Source organism: Anomaloglossus baeobatrachus, chromosome 6 (assembly GCF_048569485.1).
Source record: "Anomaloglossus baeobatrachus isolate aAnoBae1 chromosome 6, aAnoBae1.hap1, whole genome shotgun sequence".
NCBI lineage: Eukaryota > Metazoa > Chordata > Amphibia > Anura > Aromobatidae > Anomaloglossus > Anomaloglossus baeobatrachus.
The window spans coordinates 464253992-464269657 of NC_134358.1; the positions used below are offsets into that span (position 1 = coordinate 464253992).

Below are 15666 nucleotides of genomic sequence, written 5' to 3' on the forward strand. Positions count from 1 at the left end.
TGAGGTCTTCTGCTTATAAAATGCAAGTCTTTAAAGGAACCAGTTAGGCGCAATATGCATCCAGAACCACGAGCAGCTCTGGGTGTATATTGCTAATCCTGCCTAACTGTCCCTGTATACACTAGCATAAAGAGATCTTTAGAAAAAGCATTTCTAAAGAACTTTTACAATATGCTAATGAGATTAGGGACTAGTTTCAAGGGCATAAGTTCTCTTGGCTAGTCGCCCCACGTCCCTGTAGGTGTGCTAACATGCTAATGGATGCACAGCATCAAAGGTATGGTCGATGTCACTGCTCTCTGCTGCCATCGCACCAGAAGCTGGATTTCGGCTCAGTGCACATGACCAGAAGTCCCTGGACTTTCGGTCATGCGCACTATGAAGCCTGGTGTACACGCCCTGGCTTTAAACTGCTGTAGTGTGCATGACCGGAAGTCCGGGAATGTTCTGATCATGCGCAGAGCCAAAAACTAGCTGTAGCAGCAGAGGTGAGAGCGACCATGCCTCTGACGCTGCGCATTCATTAGCATGTTAGCACGCACCTGTGGGCGTGCTTACATGGTAAGGGGGCCAAGTAGCCAAGGGAACTAACACCCTTGCGACTCGTCCCTGGCCTCATTAGCATATTATAAAGAATCTTTAGAAATACTTTTTCTAAATATCTCTCTTAAGTATTCTACTAGATACATGGAAGGTTAGGCAGGGATTAGCAATATACACCCAGAACTACTTGTGGTTCTGGGTACATATTGCACCTGACAGGTTCATTTTAATTCTCATCTTTCATGACAATTCACACTAGGGGAACACATGATGCCGTTTACTGTAGCCTGTATATGACACTTCTGTTTTATCATCTTTGCCAAAATCTACAATTTCTCATGAAAGTACTGATTCCCCAAGGTAAAAGCAAGTATGCATAATAGGATTCCTTTAGGCTACTCATCACGCGACATAAAGATCTTGCTGCAAGATTGGGACATTTCATCTAATAATTGTCCATACAGTTGAGTTGTGATCTGCCACTGATTGCAGCAGGACCATCACAATAAATGTCAGGAGAATAGCTTTCCCGTTAGACCCTGTCTTACCCTCTCATACAGCCAGATCAGATCTCATACTTTGCACTGCCGAGGGACAACCATCTCGAAACACTGTGTCTGCTAATTGAGGTTTTGATCTTGCATGAATCCTGTGTCATATGACACGGCTCGTTAAAGGGCCACTTTTGACTTTTAGGATTGCTACCTCCAATAGGTGGCACTAGAGATTGTCTACTTCCTCACTGAAGAGACAATTTGCAAAAAAATTAAAGCTAAAGAATTTTTTGTCTCAAGTTGTTCTGAACTTGGCTCCATGAACTTTAATGCAAATCCATTCAACCTGTCTGCAAATTGATTGCCTTTTACAGCCCAATTTCAGCTAATAAAAGTGTCTGTGCCTTCTGATGTGCAGCCTGTGCTATCATGTAGCCATAGTCTAATGGGGGCGTCACAAGAGACGATCTATCGTGTGATATGTCGTCGGGGTCACGGTTTTCGTGACGCACATCCGGCATCGTTTGCGACGTCATTTCGTGTGACACCTACGAGAGTCTCAGAACGATCGCAAATCGGTTACAAATCGTGTAACGTTTACACGTCGTTTATTTTTATAAAATGATTTATTCTTCTTTGTGCTGGTTGTTCATCGTACCCAGGGTAGCACACATCGCTCCGTGTGACACCCCGGGAATGATGAACTGCAGCTTACCTGCGGCCGCCGGCAATGCTGAAGGAAGAAGGTGGGCGGGATGTTTACGTCCCGCTCATCTCCGCCCCTCCGCTTCTATTGGCCGGCGGCTGTGTGACGTTGCTGTGACGCCGAACGTCCCACCCCTTCAGGAAGTGGATGTTCGCCACCCACAGCGATTTCGCTCAGCAGGTAAGTACGTGTGACGGGGGTTTAACGACTTTGTGCGGCACGGGGAGCGATTTGCCCGTGACACACAAACAATGGGGGCAGGTACGATCGCTCGTACAATAGATCGTATCGTGTGACGCCCGCATTAGGCTTTAGCCTAAAAGTCCCCCCATTCATATTGAATAATTTTTGGCTGAATGATCCTGTAGCCAGCATCTGTCTTTCCTAATGTCCCCATGCATAGAAACTCTTGGCTCAGCCTTCCTGTGTTCTTCATGAGAAAGCTGCTGCCAAGCTCCTCAAGGAAAAACCAAAAAGTTCCTCAGCTAATATTTATCACGCAACAATCTTCTCTTCTCCGACAAATGTCAGGTTACAGTCGGGAGCCCCCCTTAAATATTAGACTGTCGGATGATCTGACTGATGATTCCACAGACAGCTCTCTCTCTCCCCATCCCCATAACACAGGCTTAGCTTGGACAAGCGCTATTGTGTTCTTTATGAGAAGGCTGCTGCCAGATTCCTTTAGCGTTGGCTTACTTGGACTGAATCCAAAAGTATCATCAGTTAAAATTCAGCATTGTCGATCCTTCTTTCCCTAGCATTATCTGATAGAGGGGAGTTGAGAGGCCACCATACATACTAGACAAACAAATAATATCAGTGAGTTCAGCCAAATTTTGTCTAATGTCCATAGGGGCCTTTTGTTTGCTGCCCTATAAGTTCCTGGCTCACCCTTGTAAGAGACTTGAACCTTAACAAAGGTCAAATGATAATCAAATGAGTCCTCTGTAGCACATTGCAAGTCATCAGACCACCACAGCTTCCATTGATCAACACTGTGCAATGACTTTCAGTACTGCCTCATAATACATACATGACCGCACATGCCAAGAGCTTTGGCCAGCAGTCAACTGTCATAGTCACAGGATGACAACATTTGGATTAACGAGGTTCCCCAACTTCATCACAGGCTATGGTGAGGGAGCTGATGCTCGATGATGGATTGGACATGCTGACTCCATCTTGTTATCTCCTTGTTTCTTCGTACACTAGATGTCAAGGACCTGCCATAAGTTTCCTCCAGTAAAATTCAGAAGAGACCTGATATCCGTATATTCACCCCTGACATTAATGCTTTTCTATGTTAATCATTTATGTTTAGACTTATTAGTCATTTACAAATGTTTCTTCTTTGTTTTAGTTAAACATTTAATCAAAATGCAAGAACCTGAGCCCCAAACTCGCCATCCTTTGCAGTCTGAAGAAGTTGGATTTGACCCGCTACAGAGTGATCTCGGAAAGCATGATTTAGGTAAGAGGCTCCGGAAACCAACATAAGTCCATCCTACTGTATATAAATACACCAATTACTGAATAGTTTTAATCCCATGACCATAAATCACACCTAAATTATGACCATGCCGTCATAGGATACATGTACTCCCTAGGGTACAGGCCGTTGATCAGGGTTATGTGGCGTTCTGGGCACAGTGTATTTTCGCCTTGTTCTCTGTTTTCTCTTGCGCAGGAGACTCAAGTGTCTCCGGCTGAGAAATTGACATATTGCAGATAGGAAACCCACACCGCATGTCAGTTTATGCAGTGTTAAAAAGAAGCACAGAGGCCATGAGATTTCTATAAATCCCATCCACCAGGCTTGTACTGTACTACGCAGCGTTTTGGATGCAGCAGAAGTATGCTTCGTCGAAAACGCTCTTGATTGTGGGCACGCAGCCTTAGGCCTCTTTCACACTTCCCCGTATGTGTATGTGTATGTGTGTGTGTTCTGTGTGCTGCCCCTGTGCTATTCGTGTAACATCCAGAGAGCACACGAACAGTATGAGCTGGCATACTTACCTGTCTCTGGGAAAAAGAAATTAGTATCCGCTCACCTGTAGCCGAGGGGGACCAGTATATCCAGGACTTCTGCAAGGAGAAAAAGAAGCTGGCAGTCTTGTCCATAAAAATGCAAAATTCCAGCAACAAAGTCCAGAGGATCAGATAAAACTTAGAAAATTTATTAAGGCATATTAAAAAGTCCAAACATGGTTCTAAGCGTGACCGAGAAGACGCGTTTCGAACAGGGTAGTTCTTAGTCTGTCTCTACCAAATGAATGACATGGACTGATTAAAATAAGCTGAGAACCAGATATGGACGGAAGAGTGGGCGGAGAGCAAACGCCAAAGGAAAAAAAAGGGAAAGAAAGAAAAAAGACCAAGAAAAAAAGTAAAAGTAAAAAGAAATAGAAAACAATAAAGTTGAGGTATGATATTATTAAGGTAATTATATAGACATGATTAGTAAATAAAGAACATGTCACTCTTAAGGTTCATACCTAGAGGGGATCTGGTGCCCATTGAAAAAATCCAAAATGTTTCCTTCCGTAATAATAATTCTTTCAAATTTGCTCCTCTTTTTGGCAATTTGACTTTCTCAAGGGCAACAACCTGTAATGTATCCATATTACCGGAATGTTTTAACAAAAAATGTTGTGATGCCCCTGACAAACTTCTCGTTGTTGTGTGACTGGAGTCATAAACATGCTCTGATATTCTCCGTTTTAAAGGACGGGTCGTGCTGCCAATATACTGCAGGCGGCAGGCAGTGCAGGAAATGGAATAAAGCAGTGTCTCTGGCACTGCTGTTACTTCTGGGTCCGCGGTTGGGGCAGTGCATATTCATGAGGTATAATGAGCAGCCCGGAAGTAACAGCACAGTGCAGGAGACAAGTCAGTATAAAAATTCTTTATTTTTGTGTGACATTTGTTTTCTCCGGTACATATCACACTGATGTTAGTGTGTGGTCCCGTGTGCTGCCAGAGAAAAATGGGCATGTCGCTGTGTGGAGCGCACGGACACGCATGTGCTCCACATGGACATGCGGTCCTTGTGAAAGCATGGAGGTGTGCGCAGACCCATTGATTTTAATGGGTCTTTGTGTGTCCATGTCTCCGGTATGTGTGAAAACGAACGTCACACGTACCGAAGACACGGATGTGTGAAGGAGGCCTTACTGGAATCTCTACATCTTTATACGTTCCCCCATATCATCTTATTCTGCATGGATCTTGTTTTACATCGTTTGCACCGTCCTTAAGTCAATAAATGCTTTATTTCAGTGTGATTGACATAAGACATTTGATTACATAAACCATAAAATCAAATTAAAATAATTGTAGTTAAAGTTTGCAGTTCTTTCAATTTAGGGTAATAATAAGCGTTAATCCTACTGAGAGCTGCATGGGGAGAGGAGCCTGTGTGTGATTATGTGTCACTGTGCCGGGGATTCTTCACTCACTCGCTAGCACTGACAACATAGTTTGAGGAAGTGATGAGCCTAACAAGCTGCTGGAAACGTGATCCTTGTCGCGAAAACATTCTGCGAGTAGTCTGTTATACACCATGACACCTAAACTAATTTTCCAGTCATTGAACATGTGCATCTGGAACCAAGGAAGTGAAATTTATTTGTAATCTTAAATCTAAAATAACTGTGTTGTGTATGCCGCGGAAGGCTGAGGCTGAGCGTGCCGGCGTCTGCTCAGAGCTCGTCTTCTAGAGGCGGCAGCTGGAGAGGGTAGTGTTTGTATGGCAATATCAGATCTACGATCCTGTAAGTATTACATGATACATACCAGATGCATAGTAGGTGCTGTGTATAGGCCTCATAGGCTATGTTCACACTTTGCGTTTTTGCAGCTTTTTTTTCCCCGTGTTTTTTTGTCCATTAGTTTTATGCAGATAAAGAGGTGCTTTTACAATTCCAGCAAAACCTATGGGATTCCAGAAATCTCATGCACTCACTTGCTTTTTTTCTCCTGACTGAAATAGAAATGTTCTGTGTTTTTGCAAGAAGCAGCATGTCAATTATTTCTGTGGTTTTTGCTGCTTTTTTTTTACCATTGAAAGACACTGTGGTTTTTGTTGCACTTTTTTTGTTGCTTTTGTGTTGAATAAAACTAATTTTATTTAACTCCCCGTACCTGTACATTCATGACCGTAACTATCCCTTTAATGCAGGCTCACGTGGCGTTTTTCCCTGCATATGTGCACCTAACAGGCATGGGTGGATCTCTGATCCACCCACACCTGTTTAATTAAATTCTGCTGGAGCGTGTAATTTCCAGCAACCATCGGCGACCCCATGACGCATTATTGGGGCGCCGATGGGTTGTCATTACAGGCAGGGGTCAGCTTATGGGCCCTGTCGCTGTCATGACATTTTTCCTGTGAATGTGACACCGCTCTGAACAGTAGGAGCAATCGGATAGAACAAGTAAATAACAAGTAAGAAAACAATGAAAATATGAAAAAATAAACCTGCACGAAATTTCAAATCACACCCCCCTTTTGCCCCATTGAAAATAAATCAAAATAGAAAATACATATATTTGTTGTCACTGTATTCAGAAATGCCTGTTCTATCAAAATGTAAAATAAATTAATCTAATCGGTAAAGGGTGTAGTGAGAAAAAAATACGCCAGAATTATGTTTTTTTTGTTGCAACATTGCATTAAAATGGTGACAAAAGCGGATTTTTTTTTTTAAACAAATTTCAGAATTTTTTATTCACCACTTAGATAAAAGTTATCATGTTCACTAGATGATAAACTGACCTGTCATTATGATTCTCCAGGTCAGTACAAGTACATAGATATCAAACATATAGTTTTTTGGTGAAAAAAAATATAGAAATTTGCCCAAAACAAAATTTTGCTTTAATTGCCATTTGTTGAGAATCGTAACGTTTTTATTTTTCAGGATGTGGTGCTAAGTGATATCTTATTTTTTGCATCCTGAGCTGACATTTTCACTGATATCATGTTTGGGTAGATATGATGTTTTGTTTGCCTCTTATTGTATTTTATTGCAATGTTGTGGCAACCAAAATAATGTTGTCCTGGTGTTTTTAATTTTTTTTTTGTTACGCTGTTTACCAATCAAATTAATTAATTTTATATTTTGAGAGATCGGTCATTTTTTAGCTCAACAATACCAAGTATGTGTATTGTTTTTTATTTTTATTTTCACTTGAGGCAAAAGGGGGGGTGATTTGAACTTTTGTGCTTTATTTTTTTCCATATTGAAAAAATAAATAAGTATGTATGTATATATATATATATTTATTACTTTACATTTTTTTATTGGATTTATAGTCCCAAGGGGACTTGAAGCTGTGATTATCTGACCGTTTGTGCAGAAATCACGATCTTGTATGAATGCCGGCTTGCAGCATGCCTGCCAGTATGACTATATGATGTAATACTGGAAATATCACGGGTTCTGAGGTAAGAGGCTGCTCATACTGCTGTCCACACTGTCTGTCTGATCTAATACTGGAGATATTGGGGCTGATGAGGTAAGAACATGCTGCTCCACCTTGTCTATCTGATCGAATACTGGAGATACAAAGGGTGCTGAGGTTAGAAGAGGTTGCTCACACTTCAGTCCACCTTGTCCATCTGATCTTCTGCTGGAGATTCCAGTGGTGCTGAGGTAAGAAGAGGCTGCTCACATTGCTGTTCATCTTGTCTATCTGATCTAATTAATACTGGAGATATTGGTGCTGATGAGGTAAGAAGAGGCTGCTCATACTGCTATTCACCCTTTCTATCTGATCTAATACTGGAGATACAAAGGGTGCTGAGGTCAAAAGAGGCTGCTCATACTACTATCCACTTTGTCTATCTGATCTAATACTGGAGATACAAAGGGTGCTGAGGTCAGAAGAGGCTGCTCATACTGCTATCCACTTTGTCTATCTGATCTAATACTGGAGATACAAAGGGTATGAGGTCTGAAGAGGCTGCTTATACTGCTGTCTACCTTGTCTATCTGATCTAATACTGGAAATTCCTGTGGTGCTGAGGTAAGAAGAGGCTGCTCACATTGCTGTCCACCTCATCGATAAAATATAAGACTGGGGTGCCTCAAGTTTATCTATTTTTTTTTCACCGTTAACTTAAGAGTCTACATTTGGTTTTGCTGTTGTAATATTAGTTGAGGCTGGTGTAATTATTTAGAAATTCTGTGCTTCAATAGTTGTATAATCCTCAAATTAAAATGAATATTTTATCAGTCTAGCTAGAGGAGCAAAACTTTCAGAAGGGATTTTACATGCATTTTGACATGGGGTTTCAAAGTAATTACACCAGTCCCATCAGGTCTGTGCTCTATTTAATAATAAATGCAGTGTATATTGTGAAATCTGGTGACAAATTTCTTTTTAAAAACTATTTTTAAAAATTACCAATAAGTGTAATTTTTCTGAAAATGATACCACAAATGCATCTGAAGCACAGCAAAATAAGAAAATGCTTAGTAGCAAAAGTAGAAAGGTATGCTGCATCTTCAAAATCAAAACGAGTCGCATCTCAAGGACTTAAAGAACACAAGTATATGGAATAAATGGAGTTACATTAAAGCTTTCAAAAGCAGCCAAAATAAATGAAATCAGCAAAAACACATAATGAAGAGGTAAGAGGAACTTGCTACACTCTACTTCCCGGCCATACGTATTGACCGTTTTAAGCATAGCCCGAGATTCACTTTAACAAAGAAGGTGCTCTTCTTTCCATTGTCACATTTGCAGCATAAATCTGCAACAGTTTAGAAAATAAAGGGTCTTCTAAATTCCCCAATGAACAACTGTAGCTTCATTTCTAATCCCAGCCTGCTACTTCTGAGCGCTATAATTAAAGTACATCATATTTAATTTTTTAAGAACTGATTTCTATTACATTTTATTATAAAGTGCAGACTTGTAAATCAAAATGAAAAATATCTTCTGCTTAGAAATAAAAAAAAAAAATGAAGTGTGCTTAACATCTCAAGCAAACAGCAGGCTTCAAGTGACAATCCGAAATTTCCAAAATAAACCTTTTTTTTTCTCTTCTTCTATTCTTGCTTATTGCGGCCATTGCCTGACGATATATTCAATATGACCAGGTCAGTCTGGCCCAGCAATGTACCAGAAGATCCACTAGTGGAGCTCTCCTCAAAATAAGTCATCTTGTAGAACGAAAAGTCCTAAAGGTCCAGTAGAAGAGAATTCCATTTGGAACTGACGTTATGGCTATTCATATGGCACTTGGAGCCTTTTTTATGACCAAGGTCATTTTTAACCTTTTAGTTCCGTATGTACAATGGTCACAACAAAAAGTGAAAGTGAACATTTACATATTATCCATTGATGTAGTGGGCCAAAGAAGTGCTGGTCTCTGGTAGACCCTAGGAATTCCAGCATGAAACTGAATATTTTGTGGTTCTTGCAGATTTCAGCTTTCAGCAGAATCATTCAGCACTGAGACACATTGTTGGAGAATGTAGGAAAAAGCTGAGAAGCCGAAAACGCAATAGGGTTTTATTCAATGACAAAGGACAATAAGGTACAGGGAATTGCATCACACAACAAGGATAGAGCTAAAATTGTCAGCTACTGCAGTCCCACGGGTTAAAAATACCAGAGAAATACCAGAAGAGAAACAGTAGGTCGGTCATCTGTGCTGCTGATGGAGATCCAGAAGAATAGTCCACGATATAAAGCAGTAGATTTGATGTGGTTTTATTATCTACATGTTTCGAAGTCTTCAGACTTCTTCATCAGGATATAACAAAGGACATAGCTTCATAGGAACAGGATTAAAGGGATCTGTCACCAGGTGTTTGCCACCTAATCTGAGAGCAGCATATCGTAAGGGCAGAGATCCTGATTCCAGTGATGTGTCACTTACTGGGCTGCTTAGTGTAGTTTTGATAAAATCGCTGTTTAATCAGCAGTAGATTATCATTAGAGGACTACATGGCGTGCAGCCAGGTAGTCCAGCATATTCATGAGCTCTGTATAACTGCTAGATCTGCAGCAGAGAAAACATTGATTTTATCAAAATGACAGCAAACAGCTCAGTAAGTGACACATCGCTGGATAGACACATTTTGTTGGAGAAAAGATAGTGAGGATATTGTTATGCACCATTAGCACTTCTGGAATCCTGACATTTGAAAGGCATATGGCCACTGGTCCATAGTATTCCAATCATGGTACGAGCAAAAGAGGGAGGATGCACAGCCGCAATACCGTGTTTTTCCAAAAATAAGACCTCCCCAAAAAAAAGCCCTAGCAGGGATTTTCAGCATTTTCGGAGCAAGGCTTAAATATAAGCCCTCCCCCAAAAATAATCCCTAGCCGCGGATCAATAATGAAGTGTCCGTGCAGCTAAAAAGGTTACAGATACTGCAGGACACTTCATTATAGACAGCGGCACCCGGGATTACACTCACCCGACACTGAGCCGTAGGACCTGCAGTGATCGCACACCCGCACACATCAGCTCTCTCTCTCTCTCTCTCTCACACACACACACACACACACACACACACACAATCAGATCTCACACACACACACACACAATCAGATGACACACACAATCAGATCACACACACACCAGATCTCACACACAAACATCGGATCGCACACAATCAGATCGCACACACAAACATCGGATCACACGCAAACATCAAATCACACACACACACACCCACCGGATCGCACACACATCGGATCGCATACACACTCACCTCATCCAGCGACACCGATCTCTTCTCGGCGGCAGAATCCTGAGAGGCAGTGCGGTGCAGCGCGACGAACAGGACCTGCGGCGGGACACGTGACTTGCTTCATTCCCTGCGGCCGTAAGCGCTGGATGTGATGTGATGTGATGTGTGCACGGCGATCGGCTGTGTGTGTGTGTGATCTGCTGTGTGTGTCTGCAATCGGCTATGTGTGTTTTCTGCGACCGGCTGTGTTTTCTGCGATCGGCTGTGTGTGTCTGCGATCGGCTGTGTGTGCCTGCCATCTGCAGTGTGTGTGTGTGTGTGTGTGTGTGTGTGTGTGTGTGTGTGTGTGTGATCGGCTGTGTGTGCCTGCGATCTGCTGTGTGTGTGTGTGTGTGTGTGATCTGCTGTGTGTGTGTGTGTGTGTGTGTGTGATCTGCTGTGTGTGTCAGTATGTCAGCTAGTAGCAGGGTAGGACGGCGTGCAGCACCGACCGGAGATCACAGGACCTGGGAGCCACCCAGAAGTCCTGGTCTGGTGAGTATGAGTCTCCTGGGAAGTGGGGGGGTCTGCTTTTTTGGGGGGTAAACTTACCCCCAACCGTGTTTCGCCAAGAATAATACCTCCTCAAAAAATAAGCCCTAGTGCTTTTTTAGGGGGCAAAAAAAATATAAGACAGTCTTATTTTTGGAAAAACACGGTAGTAGTGACAATCTAATATATAAAGCTGAATGTGTGTATGTATGCATGTCCGGGATTGGCATCTGCACCGTCGTAGCTACAGCCACAAAATTTTGCACACTCACACGTCTGGACCAAGAGAGCATCATAGGCTATGTTTTGAGGGGAAATTTTAACCCCACACTTTACAGTTATTCGCCAAAAAACCTGCTTCCATTAAAGCGAATGGAGCTGGGAGCCACAGTGCAGCCAGAACTTCAGAAGAATGCGCAGCCACGCCCTTATATGAAATGTTGGCGTGTCACAATGCAGCCAGGGAAAGAGACAGACACAGGGAAAGAGGCAGACACAGACAGGGTAAGAAACAGACATAGACAGGGTAAGAGACAGACACAAAGAGACAGACAAAGACAAAGAGACAGACTGACAGGGAAAGAGAGACACAGACAAAGAGACAGAGACAGACACAGGGAAACAGACAGACGGAAAGAAAGGGAAAGATACAGACAGGGTACGAGACAGACAAAGACAGGTAAAGAGACAGACACAGGGAAAGAGACAGAGGGAAAGAGACAGACAGGGAAAGTGAGGGAAAGAGACAGACAGGGAAAGTGTAAATATATAAGAAAAGACAGAAGTCTTTAAATTTGCCTAAATATATCCATGTGTGTCCACATGCAAGGTATTTTATCCTGGTAACCGCCCTCATTTTAAGTGTAAGTAGTCTAATAATTCTGCACAGTAATAGTTACCTGCACAGATATCCTCCTAAGATAGCCAAATCTAAAAAAAACCCCACTCCAACTTCCAACAATATTAAGCTTTGATATTTGAGAGTCTTTTGGGTTGATTGAGAACATAGTTGTTGATCAATAATAAAAAAAAACCTCTAAAATACAACTTGCCTAATAATTCTGTACACGGTATATACAGTGCCTTGGAAAAGTATGTGTTCTTGGAGTGATGAGCTGTGTTTTATTTGGTTCCAGATATAGCATTTACCGTGGTGGCCAAAAAGTTAAATTTTTGTCCCATCTGACCACAGCACCTTTCTTCATTTAGGGAGTCTCCCACATGTCTTCTGGCAAACCCAAAACAAGCCTTCCAATTTTTGACTGTAAGTAAAGGCTTTTTTTCTGACTCCTCTTCCATAAAGCTCAGCTCTATGGAGTATATGGGTTATTGTGGTCATACGGACAGATACTCCAGTTTCTGGGAACTCTGCAGCTCTTTCAGGATTCCCTTTGGTCATTGTGCTGCCTCTCTGATTAATGCTCTCCTTGCCCGAGCTGAGAGTTTTGGTGGTCAGCCTTCTCTTTGCGGGTTTGTTATGGTACTATGTTTTTTCTATTTGATGATAATAGCTTTGATAGTGCTTCGGGGGATCATCCGAGATTGGGATATTTTTTTTTTTTTAGAACCCAACCCTGACTTGTACTTCTCAATAAGTTTGTCTCTGACTTGTTTGGAGATCTCCTTGGTCTTCATGGTGTTGTTTGGTTAGTGGTCTAGCAGCCTCTGTGGCCCTTCAGAAAGGTGTGTATGTACGGATAGACCCCGGGACACAGATTGCACATAAGTAGACTTCCTTTCACTAAGCATGTGACTTATGAAGGGAATTGCTTACACCAGAAATGGCAATTTTTATTTACTTTATTCCATTAAATTTAATTTTTGCCTATATTTTTCTCACTTAACATCCCCAACAGACTATTTAGTGCTGATGAATTACACACAAATTGGATTACAAAAATATTTAAACACAATTTGTAATGTAACAAAATAGTAAACAGCCAAGGGGATGAATACATTCGCGAGACATTGTAAGTATGTTTAAAGGGAATCTGTCAGTAATTCCTGTAGGATAGGGCAGTGCAATACCTTTCCAAAGATTCCTGTTTTGTCACTTTCTGATGCTCCATTGCGCTAACAGCCGTCTCTTATTCATTTGCACATTTACTTTACAAGTCCTCTGTTTAGCATATCCGTGCACTTGCAGTACTCGGCTCCTCCTTGCTCCTCGGTACCAGCCCATCCCTCTGCTTCTTGATGTCACGGATGTGTCTGGACCTTCAGGTGCTGCTGCTGGGACCAGGTGCAGAAGGGCCCGGCAATCGTCCAGACGTTAATGGACGCTGTCCCTTTAAGGGCTTGATTTAGGTTTTTTTTTTCCTTGCCAGGTTGGAGGAGCCTTTCCTCTAGCTGGTAATTAAGGGCCTTTATAACTTGGGGCCTTTCACTCATCCAGTGCGGGTTATACTCTTCACTTGGAGAAGTTGCTTGCTCAGGAGTGCATGTTGCTTCAGACTACGGTTGCTGTATATTCTGAAGGTTCCCTCTCAAGATAAGTTGTGGTTTTTCCTTGTTGTGGCTTCAGACTAATGTTGCTGTACATTCTGAAGATTCCCCCTCAAGACAAGTTATTGTTTTTCCCCTTTTTGCTGTTTATTTTTGTGTTTGCTTCTCCCTCGTGGATTCGTGGGTGGTGGGATTTAGTCCTAGAGTCTTACTAGGAGGCAGGGGCACGTTGGCAAGCCACACCTCCTAACCCTTATAGGTACCTGTGGTTTGAGGGCAAGCCCCTGGTTATCCCCCCCCTCCCTTTCTGTATCAGCCTCCCTTATTTTTAGGAGTCCACTTGCTGGGTGTCTCTCCCCACAGACAGCGTGACACTTGATTGACATTGGAGAGCACGGATGACCTTATGTAGCAGAGTTTTTCTATTACCGTATTTTTCGCTTTATAAGATGCACTGGATTATAAGACGCACCCCAAATTTAGACATAAAAAAGGTAAGAAAAATAGGGTCTGTCTTATACTCCAGTGTTCTCTTACCGGAGGGGGGCAGCAGTGGTTGTGAAGCGGTGGCGTCCGTGGTTGCAGGTGCGGTGGTGGCAGGCGCGGTGGCGTCTGGGGTGGCAGGAGCCACGGGACACTGTGGTGAAAGGAGCCGCGGGGTCCGTGGCGGCAGCGGCGGCGGGTGAGTCGTGCAGCAGGCCGGTGCAGTGAGTGTCCCAGTGTCCGCGGTCCCGGTTCAAATAATGGCACCTGAAGCGGCTCATGCGCAGATGGAGCTCTCATCCAAGGGCTCCATCTGCGGACGCGTTGACTCCCGGAGCAGCGTGTGCGCAGATGGAGCTCTCATCCAAGAGCTCCATCTGCGCACGCGCTCGCTCCTTTTGCCATCATTTGAAACTGGGACCGCGGACAAACTGGGTAACTTGCTGCGCAGCCGCCCGCCCCGCACGCACAGAGTGGCAGCCAGCGTGCAAGCGGCCAGGTACCTGTGCTTGCGTGCGGGTGCCTGTGCAGCTGCCGCCCGCACGCAGCACCCAACTGCCGCCCGCACACAGCACCCGGCTGCCGCCCGCACACAGGACCCGGCTGACGCCCGCACACAGCACCCGGCTGCCGCCCGCACACAGCACCCGGCTGCCGCCCGCACACAGGACCCGGCTGCCGCCCGCACACAGGACCCGGCTGACACCCGCACACAGGACCCGGCTGACACCCGCACGGGCACCCGACTGCCGCCCGCACACAGCACCCGGCTGCCACCGCACGCAAGCACAGGTACCCGGCCGCTTGCAATGCAGCCACAGGCACCTGGCCGCCCGATCGCCGCACAGACAGGACACCCAGGTACCGCTATATTCAGATTATAAGACGCACCCCCCATTTTCCTCCCAAATTTTTGGGAGGAAAAGTGCGTCTTATAAAGCGAAAAATACGGTATATATCATGAAGCAGGGATGGATAAGCATGGCGGAGTGGAGGACTGCAAGTGCACTGATAGGTCAACCGATGCTCTTCTACAGTAAAGCTAATTTACATGTGAATATAAGACAAATTTCAGAGGCATAGAGCATCAGATAGTGACAAACTATGTTTTTGAGAAGTTTTTCCCTTCCCTATCCTGCAGTACCTCTGATTGCCAGGGATATATGTTACAGACATATTCCCTTACAAGTCCATACAGGGAAAATGCATCCTCACCATACTGCCACCAGATCATAAATGAGACCCAATTTGTAGTTCAGCGTTACATGTTACTATCTTGTCATAAAGCATGGTGTAGATGAAAGCTATTTTTGCCAGCAATGCTGCACTGATGATGTCATGGGTTAATATGTACTGATAAAATGTATAATACCGTACTAGCAGTTTTACTAAAAAATGCCTTGACAGGTGGATGATACTTCAGTGCTCTGCAACATGCAGAATATTACCGACAGAATAGATTTTCTCCACCGTACAAATCTTTAGATGTTCAGAAATCCATTTGTACGTGGTGGTTTGTACTGAAATATAGCTGCATGAACTGCTTATCAAGCAAATGTGGGACTTCACATTACAGCGTGTTATTAAACCATTATATATGTATTGCACGTTTTTCATATTATTAGGCTTTGTTCTGTTTTAACCACAATTGTGAAAACTTTACCATGGCGCTTAATTAGAAACTCAGTATTCATCCCTGCTGCTCAGGCATTGTGCAGAATGGAGTCATGTCTGAGACAAAAGC

The 15666-nt window shown here is 43.4% G+C and overlaps 1 protein-coding gene across 2 annotated transcripts in view; it reads left to right on the forward strand.

Moving 5' to 3' along the window:
* TBC1D5 (TBC1 domain family member 5) overlaps positions 1-15666 on the forward strand; it is an 835136-nt gene that overhangs the window by 315536 nt on the left and 503934 nt on the right. For both annotated transcript variants that reach the window (XM_075316666.1, XM_075316667.1), the window contains exon 4: positions 3107-3217. In XM_075316666.1, coding sequence (XP_075172781.1) covers positions 3124-3217 — 94 coding nt within the window. In that variant the 5' untranslated portion in view covers positions 3107-3123. The remainder of the gene's footprint in view (positions 1-3106; positions 3218-15666) is intronic.